The 13,467-nt window shown below is 54.2% G+C and overlaps 1 protein-coding gene across 1 annotated transcript in view; it reads right to left on the bottom strand.

Annotated features, from left to right (window-relative positions):
* The window catches only part of TG (thyroglobulin), a 251,055-nt gene that overhangs the window by 199,480 nt on the left and 38,108 nt on the right, over positions 1–13,467 (bottom strand). Inside the window, exons 19-22 of the mRNA XM_077750014.1 lie at positions 13,378–13,467; positions 11,701–11,855; positions 9,897–10,053; positions 7,388–7,609 (exon numbers count right to left, since the gene is read on the bottom strand). Of these exons, the coding sequence (XP_077606140.1) occupies positions 7,388–7,609; positions 9,897–10,053; positions 11,701–11,855; positions 13,378–13,467 (624 nt within the window). The remainder of the gene's footprint in view (positions 1–7,387; positions 7,610–9,896; positions 10,054–11,700; positions 11,856–13,377) is intronic.

The raw sequence follows: 13,467 nt of genomic DNA, 5'->3' as shown, positions 1-13,467 counted from the left end.
GAACACCCCACGCAGAGAGCCAGACGAAGAGAATTCCAAGCAGAGACAACAGCAGGTGCAAAAGTCCTCACGTAGGAATGAGTTTGGATTATTCAAGGAATGGAAAGAAAAAAGCCAGACAAAGCCAGCTTCCTAAGCTAGAGCTTGGCAGACGAAGGGAAGACCAGCATGAGACGGGGTTTGAGAACAACTCGGAAGGTGAGGGTCCGTCGCTTGGTCGCCATGGGGACACTGCCCTAAGTGAAGAGCACGGTGGATCGTGGCCTGGGGTGCAAACTCGGGGATCAGATTGCTTCAAGTCCCTCTCCTCACGTTATCTAAATGAATCTGGACTTCTCAGAAGCTCCATTTCCCCCTCTGTGAAAGGTATGAATCATACTATCCCGTTGGAAAGTAGTGATGAGTGTAATGCCACACTCTTATCTGTAATCAACCGGTGGGCATCTTTTTTAAAAAATTTTAATTTTAATGCCAGTTAGTTCACCTACAGCGTTGTGTTAGTTTCAGATGCATGTCTGTGCATCACCTGGAGCTCATCATGACACATGCCCTCCTCAATCCCCATCAGCTATTTCCCCCGGCCTGCCACCCATCGTTATTTTTATACTTGAGGGAGTCCTTCCTTGAAGCTGGCCAGCCTCAATATCCACTCTGTCCAAGTGGCGCAATTTCAACACTTCAGCACCACCTCGTTTGACTCATGTGGCCTCTCCCTGTCCGCTGGTCATCAACGGCGTTGCTCAGATCCGGGACCACAGTGAGGTGAGACACCCAGGGCATGGGTGGCCCTCACTGCCGGGTTGTTGGGTTTCTGATTTACTCATAAATACCAAGTATGACCCTGAGAGGGAGGCCTCTGTACACCATGCCCCGTCGATGCCTCACTGGCCTCATTCCTCACCACTGTGCTCCGTTGTTCATCTGCAGATTCTCAGTGCCTTCCGCCCCTCTAACATTTCTACTCCTTCCTCCTCTGCTTCCTCTACTATGATCTCGGCTGAGAGGCCAGAAACCCCAACGAGAGAGATGCATATCTCGCAAGAGCTCTTAGGGTCCGGGAGCTTGCCCTGAGCAAAGTGCATCAGCTTGGCCACACTGGTTCTGACGGTTCAGAGGAGGGTTCTTTTTGCTTTCTTTCCTGGTTCTGGGTTGCTTTCCCATGAGTTTGCCAAAGGACTTCTAGAAGAAGCGAGCTACTACCCAGGGACGATAAGGGCTGGAAGTTTGTCTACGCTCGGGACGCTTTCTCTGTGCCTGGCACTCTGCTGTGTATGTCACGGACGTGACCACAGCACACCGTGAGGGAGTGTGTTACCCCCATTTCGTAGATGAGGACGCTGAGCCTCGGGACATTCATGCATGATTCCCTGGCATGCTTTTACGCAAAGGGCTGTGGGGAAGTAACGTGATAGGTTATGCTAAGCATGGTGCCACAATCCTATAAGAAAGGATCCTATTAAGAAAGAATCACCATCCTCTTTCTAGACTGGAAAAAGCTAAAGCTCAAGGTCAAGGTGGACCGGGTACTAAGCTGAAAGAGGTGGCATTTGAGCCCCATTCCCTGAAAACCAAGGCCTTCTCTCCATCCACCAGTTCAACCACCTTCCCTTGACAAAGAAGTAGGTGCAGACGCGTGGGACATGGAGCCAGTGTTGACTGAGCCACCATCTCTAGCACGCACACACGCTCGCCACGTCTGACTCAATCAAAAACTCCAGACACGGCCTGGAAACCGAGCGGTGTGTTTTCCGGTCTGCCCCCGAACAATGAATCCCCTCCCTCGAAGAAGTGGGGTTTCATGACTCCTATGAGTCAGGTCGCCGATCGGCTCCAGTACTTTAAACTGAGGACTGGGACTACTTTTTCAAGTGGTCCCCAAATTCATCGCCAAAGGAAAACAAAGCCACTTTCTGCAGCTCGAGCTGCCCGACCTCCAAACCCGAGGGGCGGGTGGAGGGCAGAAGAAGAGAGTTGAGAGTGACTTTTATCGCAAGCACAGTGACTTGCGGGCCTCACATCTATGCTTGAGGAAACCGCGTCCTGCTTCTCTCCATCTGTGCCATCAGAGCCTCTCCGCCCACGGAAACACTGTGTTCAGGTCAGAACGAGGCTCGATAGCCTCACCCCTCCTCTGGCAGACGTTGGCTCGCCAACACCCCTCCGCCCACAGCAACAAGTTAGCGCCTACCTTTCAACTGACGCCCTCCACGGAACCCTCAGAGACCCCCTTGGTCTCCGTGCCCCCCTTCATAAGATGAGACAGCCCGGCCTATTTGAGTTGGAGGGCTTCCCGAAGCTTCCAGGCCAGCCATCCCTCCTGCCGCCCCGTCCCCATGGACCCCCAACAACGGCAGCCATGCTTCTGCTGAAGAAAAGCATGTGTGGGGGAAGTGTGACGGTCCTTCACACCCTTAGCCGCTTCGCGCAGCCCCGCACCTGGCCCTGTCACTCCCCAACCTGGAGCTCATCCCTGGCAGCCCCCGCAGGCCGCCCCAGGCCTCTCCCTTCCTGGGTTCCGCCACATCCTGACATAGCCCACTCTCCAGCCATATAGACCACTGTCTACGCAGCTCTGTCATCATACGGTCACAGGCCCACGAAGCCTTGCCCTAATCTCCACTTCCAGAAGCCCTTCCACACTGTGGCGCCCTCGGCACACATGCACATGCACGTGCGCAGGCACGTGCACGCACACCCAGACGCGTGCACACCCCGCTCCTTGCCTGCTCTCACCTGAGCCACAATTCCGACCTGCCTTTCAAGAGTTCACGCAGCCCGGCTACCCCAGCGAGCCTTCCCTGACCTGCCCGGCCTGGGACGGAGAAGCCTTTCTCACGATACCCAGCTGGCTTCTCATTTCTCTCCCCACCTACCCTGTGAGTTCTTTGAAAGCTGACTATTAAACCTGGTGTCTAACACCTAATTATACTTGGAAAGCTTCGATGGATGGATACACGCGTACATGGGACGAAGGCGAGAAGAGGGAGGAACGGAGTGGAAGGAAACAAGACGTAAGATGTTACTTTGGGGGGAAAAAACCCATAGAGAACGAGCTTTGTTAGAAGAACTTGTAGCTAATGAAGGTTAATGCGGTCCAGAATGGAGAATGGAAAACCCGGACAACTTCTCCGAGGTTCTCTTTCCTGGACCAAACCAGGAAGGAGACTGCCAGCGGGTAATTCCGAACGGAAGCCATGCGCTTGGCCTTGAGGCAGGAAGGTGGACGTAACTGACCCCGTTGAAGCTGCAAAAAAAGCCGAGGCCTCTCTGTGGCATCTGTCCCCGGGGGCAGAGCTGCTAAGCCAGCGTGAGTCACAGGAGGTGGGTATTCCCACCCCCCCCCAAGTCACTGCCCTCCGAGGGGATCGTACAGATTAGCCCCCCGCCCCCCCTCAGAGGCGATACCCAGAAACCCTGCGTCGTCTCCCCAGGACAATGCTCTGCTTGCCGCCTCACAGCTGTGCTCCAGGTGTGCCTCAGAGGGAGAAAGGACCGCAGAAACAGCCGCAAGGACCCAAGGCCATGATGGCACGGAGAGCCCCCTTCCCGAGCAGAGAGCCGTGCCAGGCAGGGGACAAAGAACCGGGAATCGGAAGGGCTGGGTTCAGATGGCAGCGCGGCCAACCAACAAAGCCATCCGTTGAGGGCTCACCAGGTGGGAAGAGATGCACTGATTGCATCGTGCCACGCAAGCCACAGCCCCCACGAAATCGGTGGTATTTTCTCTCTACTTCGGACAATGCCTCGTGAGGATAAGCGATGTCTCAGAAACCCAAGCGGAGGAAGGGTTGGGGCCAGGACTCGAACCCAGGTCTGCCTGGCTTCAAACAGCAGTCTCCAAATAGTTATAACTATGGGCGCCTGGGTGCCTCAGCCATACCGTGGCTTCAGTGATGCCTGACCCTGTGGACCAGAGAAATGCGAAGGAGGCCCCAGCACCTATTAGAAGGTCAATAACAAAGAGGCATGACCATCAGTACGGGAGAAAATCCCAGGTTTCCAGGGCTGGATTTTCGTGAACTGCATTCCAGACCTTTCTATTTGCAGTAAGGAGGTAGGGCTGCGTGGCATGATTGACAATTCTTTGGGGTCAGTAAAAAGCTACAGCAGGGGCGCCTGGGTGGCTCAGTCGGTTGAGCATCCGACTTCGGCTCACGTCATGACCTCATGGTTCGTGGGTTCAAGCCCCGCATCGGGCTCTGTGCGGACAGCTCAGAGCCTGGAGCCTGTTTCAGATTCTGTGTCTCCCTCTCTCTCTGACCCTCCCCTGCTCACGCTGTCTCTCTCTCTCTCTCTCTCTCTCTCTCTCAGAAATAAATAAAACATTACAAAAAAAAAAGCTACAGCAGCAGCTGAAACACAGAATGAAGCATTATCTAGAGTTAGGATTGGCGACCTGCAGCCCATGGGCCAAATTCAGGTCACCTTCTGCTTAGCAAATGAAGTTTTATTCGAATACAGCCACGTGGGGCGCCTGGGCGGCTCAGTCAGTTGAGCGTCCAACTTCAGCTCAGGTCATGATCTCACGGTTTGTGGGTTCAAGCCCCGGATTCTGTGTCTCTCTCTCTCTGTCCCTCCCCTGCTTGCACTCTGTCTTGCTCTCTTTCAGAAACAAATAAAAACATTAAAACAAACAGAAAAGAACACAGCCATGGTTTTCTCCCTACAATAGATGAGTTAAGTCATCGAGAAAAAAGCCTAAAATACTTGCATTCCAGCTCTTTATGGAAGAAGGTGGCCATCTCCTGTCCTGCAGCAAATGTAGCCCCGAAGAGCCTGCCATTCAGTCGCATTTCCAGGCCACCCTGTGGTTCCCAGGTCCCTGAAGCCACCCTGAGTTGTGGCCCCCAGTGTCTCCACTGTTTAAAGCCCTTCAGACAAGACCGTTGTGCCCGGATCAGCTTCCCTCCTGCCTCGCAGTGGAGCTGGGCTACCCGTCCTGTTAGACACGAAGTAACAATCTAATAATCAAGAGTTCCCCAGAAGGAAACTGAGGATCAGGTTTCTGGACCAGCGCTTTATGTTACGTGCAGGAAATGGGCCCTGGGAGGGAATGGAAAGAGAGCTGGTACAGTCCTGTGACCCGGTCCCTGACCAGCACGTGTCCCCATGTCCCGTCCCTCCACCCCTGAGCGACACGCTCCAGGATGTGCGGCCACGTGGGGTTCCCGGACGCCCTTCCCAGCACTGCCTGGGGTGACCGTAAAGTCAGACTCCTGCCCCTGCTCCTCCAATACACCCTCTACCCTCCCCTCCCCCCCCCACATACACTGGGAAGTGGAGTCCAGGGCTCTTCACCGTCAGTCCAAGAACACAATGGTGGGTGTTCTGCACACCTCAGTCACCATGACCCTGTTTCACCCACCCTGGCAGGTGGCACCTTCCCCTCCTGCTCGTACTTTTTGTCCTTTCTGTCTGGGCAGCTCTGTGAGGTTAGGGAGATCAGGAGCTCCGGCCCCAGAGGACTTGGGCTACTCACACACATTGGTTTCCTGAACCTGAGTCCCTCCTTTGAGTCAGGCCTGCCCTGCACACTAGCGATGCCGTATCTCCTTTCATCCGAGCCTCAACCCCTTCATCTGTCAAATGGGGGAATGACCCGCCACCGGGTCAGTTCGTCAGTGTGAGCAGTAATGCAAGTGCATTGTCAACTGCAAAACCTACTGTAAATATTAGCAGGCAGTGAGTGAACCGGACGCATTTCTGGTTTCCATGTTAAGATTTGGCTGCATCTCGGGGCACCCAGGGGGCTCAGTCGGTTGAGCCTCCGACCCTTGATTTCCGCTCAGGTCGTGATCTCACAGTTTATGACATCAAGCCTGCACTGTCAGTGCAGAACCTGCTTGGGATTCTTTCTCTCCCTCTCCCTCTCCCCCTTCCCCACTCGTTCTCTCCCTCCCCGCCTCAAAATAAATAAATAAACTTTAAAAAAAAAGGATTAGCTGCAACCTAAATCTAATGTGGACTTTAGAACTTGGCGTGGATTTCACAAAAGGAAGGGCCACGAAGTTCTTGTGTTGCAACCAATATAAACAACGGAAAATAAACAGCCGAGAAACATCTCCCCTCCTTCAGTTCTGCGACAATGCCTCATTGTGTCGTGCCACGTGGCCACGTGAGAGGAAGGCTTCTCATCACCAGCCCCTGGGAGTAAGCATGAGGCAGAAAAGATGTCCACAGGGGCGCCTGGGTGGCTTAGTCGGTTAAGCGTCCGACTTTCGCTTAGGTCATGATCTCGCGGTTCGTGGGTTCGAGCCCCGCGTCGGGCTCTGTGCTGACTGCCAGCTCAGAGCCTGGAGCCTGTTTCAGTCTGTGACTCCCTCTCTCTCTGACCCTCCCCTGCTCACGCTGTCTCTCTTTCTCTCCTAGAAATAAATAAAAATATAAAAAAAAAAAGAAAAAACGTCCACATCCTGATCCCTGGGACCCGCAGACGTGTTAGGTTACACGGCAGAGGGACACTGAGGCCGCAGATGGAGTCAAGGTTGCTGATCGGCTGACTCCAATGTAGGGAGGGTGCCCTGGCTTGCCCAGCTGTGTGTGACCACAGAGCCCCTAGAAGGGATGGAGAGGGTCCCAGGAGGTGTTACTGGAAGAGCGTGCAGAGAGCTACAGAACCGCTGCTTTGGAGATGACGGCAGAAGCCACAAGCCAAGAAAAGCGAGCAACGTCTAGAAGCCAGAGGAGTAGCCAAGGAAACAGGTCTCCTCCAGGAGGAGTGCAGCCCTGCTGACTCCCTGGTTCCAGCCCAGGGCGACCCGAGGAGGAATTCGAACCTGCGGAGCCGCATGGGAATGGATGTGTGCTGTTTTAAGGCGCCGAGTTTGTGAAGATCTGTCCCGGCAGCGACAGGAACCCCATGCGGTGTCTGTTCAAACACCTCTGCAGCTGCGTTCTTGGAAAACCTACTTCCAAAGCGCTTTAGGGTAAAGGCGAGGACGGCAACCCCAGTAAACCTCCGTTGGAGACCGCCTCCCCGGCTGGGAAAGCCCTGGGCTGCCCAGTGGCTGCTTGGACGTGGTGGTGAGTAACACGCTGCTGTAACCTGACTAAGAAACATCGGGGAGCGCCCAGGGCGGACCCCAGTCTTCTCCACAGACAGCAGTGCCGCCCAGACCCCAGAGCCCCAGCCAGTCAACAACTAAGAAGGCTCGGCTCAACATCAGGGGGTCCTTCGGCCACGTCACGCGTGCCTCTGGTGTCAGCTACCACCTAATGGTGACGACTGCCTGTCCACGCAGGGCGGATCACTGACAGACCTGCGGAGCAGCTAAATGAAGGACTCCCCACTCTCTGTGCGCAGAGGGACTGTCTCCAGAGCTCTGGTGGCCTTCTCGGGGCCTCGCTCGTCCGAAAACAGCAGTCCCAGGGGTGGGGATGGACCTACCGCACCCCAGCGGGTCCCCATCGGTCCCGGTGGCCGAGACTTGGTGGAATCCTTCCAAGCACCCGAACCATGTCCTGGGGGAGGAGCCGAAGCTGTCCCCCTGGAGGAAGGAGATGGAGGTGTCTGCTGGGAACATCTTGGAATCCAGGTAAAGCTGGAACTCGCCACTTTGGATCAAGTCCGCAAAGCGCCCAATGAGATCCTTGCCAACGAAGGCCTCCTCTGTAAGACATACGATGAGGCAGGAATGTCACACTGGTCTCTGCCAGGCCCGGGGGTGGGGGGGCGGGGGGATGAGCGGGCAGAGCCACCCAGAATTGCCGGGAGCTGCGCCAGCCTCTCTGGACGGCAATCACAGCAAGGAAATGACAGTGTTTGCACAGCTCCTGCCATGAGAAACGAAAACTGGTATCTCTTTCTGCTACTACTGGCTCATGTTGGAAATGAGCCTGCTGGTATTGACCAGGCCTCACAATATTCCAGATCAGACCCATATTCTGAACACAGGTACCTCATAAGGAAAAGCATATTCCTGCCTTTAGATGAAAGCACTGTGGATGATTGTAAAATGTTCTTCCTATGGGCCTTGCAGATCCAAGACTTAGATAATAAAGGGGGTTAAAGAACACAGGAGTTACAATTGAGCCTGGCCCCGAAACAAAGAGCCTATTTTGGGGTTAAAGGCAGAACACAGTTACTACATATATCTTTGCTAATTGGTGAAGCATGGCAGTCCCTTCCTCAAGGCCTGCATTCCACAAACACCCTCCCTTACACTGGCAGCTGGGATGAGGATAGATAAAATAGCCAAAACATAAACCCAGGTGCAAAGACGGACACATTTAGGGCCCCCACGATAGTTTCCACAAACAAACCAATTCAGAAACATTCATTCTCTTAAGAGCCAAACAGAATGACTCCTAGCTTATCTATATACAATTTAACCTATATGTTATCCTGTTTTTCACTAAGAGCATCCTGTTAATTCCTTGGTTGTAAATTCACTATGACTGGGATAATTCTGCAGAATATCAAAAACTTGTTATCGCAAAAGGCCTCCCATTGTAGAAATTCCTTTCTCTGACTTCATGTTGTTGCTGAACCTTTAAAGAAAGACACCAAAAACGACAGGACGGAGATGCCTGCCTGGTGATCAGAAAGAATCTCGGGGCTCTGTCACTCTCTCTCGCCGACACCGTCCATCCTTCAGGGACCCCTGGACCTGCCGGAGCCAGCCTCTGACATAGAATGTCCACAGGGAAAGGAGACGCCAGCATTACCTGGTTTCTCGTTTTACAGAGGGAGTAACCGAGGCCCGTAGAAAGCAACAGAAGGGCCCAAGTTCACACAGGAGTCAGAAGGACTACTGAGACTTTGGCCCAGGTCTCTGGATCCTGTCACTGCTGCGGCATCACTCTTGATCCTCACTGATACAAGACCTCGTGTCTTTGGTCACTAATTTAAGGCGCACTAGGTAGATCCAGAGCTGTCTCAACCTTCAGCAAGCCACCACCTCTGAGCCTCGGTCTCCCCATCTGCAAAATGGTGCTGGCCATGCTTGGTTGGTGAAGATGAGAAGGGAGAATGTGTGTGATGGGGCCACTTGAAGAGAAGCCGGAGCCTCCAGGAGGCTGTGGCTGGTTAGACATTGATGAGGCCTCCAGCTGTGGACTCCTGAGTATTTCCCAGGAAGAAACGGGGTGAGCACCCCCTCTGGAGCTGGGACGGGACCCTGCATGCCATGAATGTTTGTGCTATAAAGCCGACCCAAGGCCTGAAACCACAGGCATCGGCGTGGACCCCAGGAATAAGCCTCTCCTCCCTTCGTAGCTCCAAACATACCTGAATCTTCCAGGCTCCTTCCAGAAAAAGATGAAAAGGGACCCCCGACTCCCCCTCATAGCACAGAGCTCTGCCTGCAGCCAGTCCTGACCTTGGGCATCTGGCCACTGGATGGTGGGTGGGGGGCGAGGGGATGCTCCCCACCCTCTGGTCAATGATGTGGATTCTGTCTACACTGGCTCCCAGCCAGTCACAAAGTCCACTCTGCTCCTCCTTGGGTCCTTTTACTCTCCCAATCTGTCCACACTCCTGCCCCACTTTACACAGTATGATAATGAGTTTAAATAGTGTTACTGGTCTGAGATGCTTTAGAACTACAAGTGTAGAGAACATACAATATAAACCAATACAGACTCTGTCGCCCACCTGCTCTCCCCTTCCTCAGCCCTGTCTCCCCCTTGGGCACACAGAATCAAGGGAAGAATGTAAAAATATCTGCACAAGTACAATCAGGTGACACTATTTAACTGCAGTGAGCCACCGACAGAACATCATTGATTTTTACACACTTTTTAATCATTGGCTCCTCCAAGGGCCAAGTACGCAATACCCTGGCTAGATCCTCCCAAGAAGGGATCACAGGCTCCATCGGCTCCATGTGACAGACAGAGAAACAGAGCCACAGAGAGGCTGCCTCACAAAGAGGCAGACGCACAGGAACACATACCGATGTCACGCAAATCAGGAAGAGAGGCCGGGGGTACATCCTGGAGCCGCAATTTCCACGTGATGTTCACTCCTAAATGCTCCGCAGTCGCACACTCTACCTGCACTGTGGACCCATCGCAGACAGGGACGGAAACAGAGGCCCCAAACGTCTTTGCCTACGTGGAGACAGACACCTTTAGTTCAAGAACACAGAGTCAGGGTCAGCACGGCAGAGCCCACGCCAGGTGCCAGAACGTGGCTTATGCTACTTCCTTCCATCCTCCCTTCAACCCACCCCAGTGGGCAAGGTGTAGTAACCCCCTTTCCCTCTGAGGACCATGAGGGTCCAGTCACCCCTGCACAAGTCAAACCTGATTCCAGTTCACGCTGGACTTCTTCTCCCTGTTGCATTAGTATATTACTGATTAAAATCTGTGCTGACCACTTTAACTAGTGTCTGGCTTTATTTATCTTTGATAATCCTCAGTGCCTAAAATCATGCCCAGGCGGTAATAGGCATTCAAATATTTGTAAAAAGGAAGGAAGGGAGGGAGGGAGGGAGGGAGGGAGGAAGGAAGGAAGAGAAAGAAAGAAAGAAAGAAAGAAAGAAAGAAAGAAAGAAAGAAAGAAAGAAAGAAAGAAGAAAAGAAAAAGAAGGAAGGAAGGAAGAAAAAGAAAGAAAGAAAGAAAAAAGAAAGCGAAGGAACGAAGGAAGGAAGGAGGGAAGAAATGGCAAAATGGCAAAATGGCAAAAAGAAGTGGCAAAATGAAAGTCTAAACAGACCTGGGTTTGGATATCCAACTTGAGCAACTCACTTGCCCCCAGGGGGCTGCAGTTAATACACGTAGAAATAAGGGTTACTAATGCCCACTGAGCAGGGCTCGGTAAACCTTAGAGATAAGGAAGGCGGCATTTCTAGAATGGTTCCAGGAACACAGCCAGGGCTCAACGATTAACAGATATTTACTGCAACTGCTGTCAAGTAACTTGTTTGAACAAAAAGGGGGCATTGTGTGTTTCTGTTTGGTTTAGAATCCCGGCTCTCTGACTTCAGTTTCCTGAAAACGTATGTTCTCCAAAATTCTTAGCGTGAGGTGTTGAAACGGAGCTGCTCTCTGAGTTAACAAGCTTGAGCAGGACAAGTCACTTATTTAATTGAGTGACTTGTAAAGACTCCTCTGTGAACACCTGTGAGTTCACACCTCCGAAGCCTTTGCCTATTACATAGCTAACGCCTCTGATGCTCGTTATTTGTGGTGCTATGTCTGTCTGTCCGCTGGCACGGAGGATCTTCCTTCCAGGGAAGGTCCGTAACGCCTCCTAGCAGGCTTGTTAGAGACGCGTCCGGCACGGTGGTTCAGGGAGCGCATCCTGGCGCCTGTCTTCCTGCACCCCGTTCTGGGATCTTCCTGCACAGGTGCTAGTGCTACTACCTGGGCGGTCACAGCTCCGTCCCCAGGTCGTCTGCCTGGCTCCACCAAGCCAGCTCTGGCCTCTGGACAATGACGTCAGCCCTCCGGGCCTCCTCCCCCTCATCCACACGATGGGAATAAGAATAGGGTCCCCGTGCACGTAACGAGTGCTCAGCACACCTTTGGTTTGACCCCTTTCTGTAGAAAGAATGGCCAGTGACAGTGCGGATCCCAACTCTGTCCCTGTGTAATTAGCCAAAGCGCTTTCCCCTCGTGAACCTCGGTTTGCCTACTGGTAAAATGGGGTGAGAGCGGAACCCCGGGCCCACGTGAGCCCTGAGACCCCCTGACACGGTGACCCTGAGCCCTGCCCGAGCCCCCACTTCGTGTGGAAGTTAAGGAGCACACACCTGGATCTGACAGAAGCCACGGGCCGCGAGCTCGTCTGATACGAAGACCCGGAAAGCCAGCAGTGAGGCCGCGTCGTCAGCGTCACAGCCCGTGCCAGGTGGGAGCCGGATCAAGACGCGCGCCCGGGCCTGAAGGGTGTGCCACGGCTGGGGCCCTGCGGGCGAGCGCCAGAGGTCAGCAGGCACCGGCAACAGACCCCTGGGATTCTTTCCTCCTCTTAGGTTCCTCCTCTGCCAAAGGAGCCCTCGCGCCTTCAGCTTGGGACACGCGAGCGCTACCATGTTGTGTGGACATCCTCAGCATCGGTACCCTTCCTGGCTCAATGGCTTAGCTGCGAAATTACGTAGCACCCTCCCAGCAAGCTCTGTCCGGCCCCGGCCTCTAAGCCAGGCTGCCTCATGTTCTGGCGGGGCCTGGACATTCTCCTTGGAAAAGGTGCCACATCATTTTGCCTTCAAACAGGGCCACTGCGTACAATTTTGCCAATTAAGAGGAGACACCACAGACTAGATGAGAGACATACTCTGAGGTTGTTCAGTGCGCAACCTGCACAGTCATACACAGCGGCCCTGCACTTAACCTTGAGAGCTCAAGGCTCAGGCCCCTCTTCTGCCAAGTGCCTTGCTCTGGATCCAGTCTTGACAAGCCTGGTCTTAATTTAGGCCCAGGCCACTTGGTCACAGTCAGGGGGACAGACTGCTTATTTGTCCAAATCATACTGACCTTGTTATGGATAACATTTTCTATCCCAGAATGCTTTGCCAGATATACTGTCTTTTGACACTCTGCCAGCCACTCGGAACTTGGGACTCGGGACAGTCCCAGGATCTGGGTCTCTCTCTCTCAGACACCACCCCATTGCCCCGGGGGGACCCAGTGCCCGGTCCCAGCATCTGCCCCTGCCCTACCAGGCCGTAACTGTGGCCAGCCTTAGCCACGGCAGATGCAGTCAGAGCTCAGTGCTGCCTCGCAGCTGAGTGGGGGTGCAAACAGGCCCAGTGGGAGAGCAGGGGCAAGGGGCTCTGGCCACGGTCACACCGTGACCACAGCTGGCGCCCCCCAGGCGTTAGCCGCGGGGCCCCAGATGGACCCGGGAGCCAGGCCAGTGAGGCAGTGTCACCGTCAGAGTGCAAGCGGCTCTGAGCGTGTCCGCACCGTAGTGACCAACAAGGCCATTGGCACCCCTACCTCCGGACACACTGCTGCACCCAACACCCCAGGAAAGCCCGAAACGGTGACCTCCCAAAGAGCAGATCGTCCCAGAGAAGCCCGAAATAAAGCTTAACCCTCGGGGTCTGTGAAACACAGCCGCTCCTTCTAAAAGAAAATGCTGGGGCGCCTGGGGCCTCCGTCGGTTGGACGTCTGACTTCAGCTCAGGTCAGGACCTCGCAGTTCCTGAGTTCGAGCCCCGCGTCGGGCTCTCAGCTGACAGCCTGTCAGCAGAGAGCCCGCTCTGGATCCTCTGCCACCCCGTCTCTGCCCCTCTCCCGCTTGCGCTCTCCCAAAACTTAGTAACTATTTTCGTAATTAAGAAAAAAAAAAACGCTTCATTGGGCCCTGTCTCCTGTGCCTGATGCCGCCTGGCTCACCGTGGAAATGCTGCCCTCGGGCGGGGAACAAGCAGGTGCTCAGCGCTGAGCCCCGAGAGAAAGCAGGGTGCGGGGCAGACACTCACGCTGGCAGGCGTGGGGCTGGGGCGGCGGTGACAGCCAGCGCCCCTCGTCGAGGCCGCAGAGCAGTGGCACGGGCGGGAAGGCATTCCGGG

The sequence above is a fragment of the Crocuta crocuta genome, unplaced genomic scaffold (assembly GCF_008692635.1).
Source record: "Crocuta crocuta isolate KB4526 unplaced genomic scaffold, BGI_CrCroc_1.0 scaffold119, whole genome shotgun sequence".
In the NCBI taxonomy this organism is placed as follows: domain Eukaryota; kingdom Metazoa; phylum Chordata; class Mammalia; order Carnivora; family Hyaenidae; genus Crocuta; species Crocuta crocuta.
This window is presented reverse-complemented; position numbering and strand designations above follow the sequence as displayed.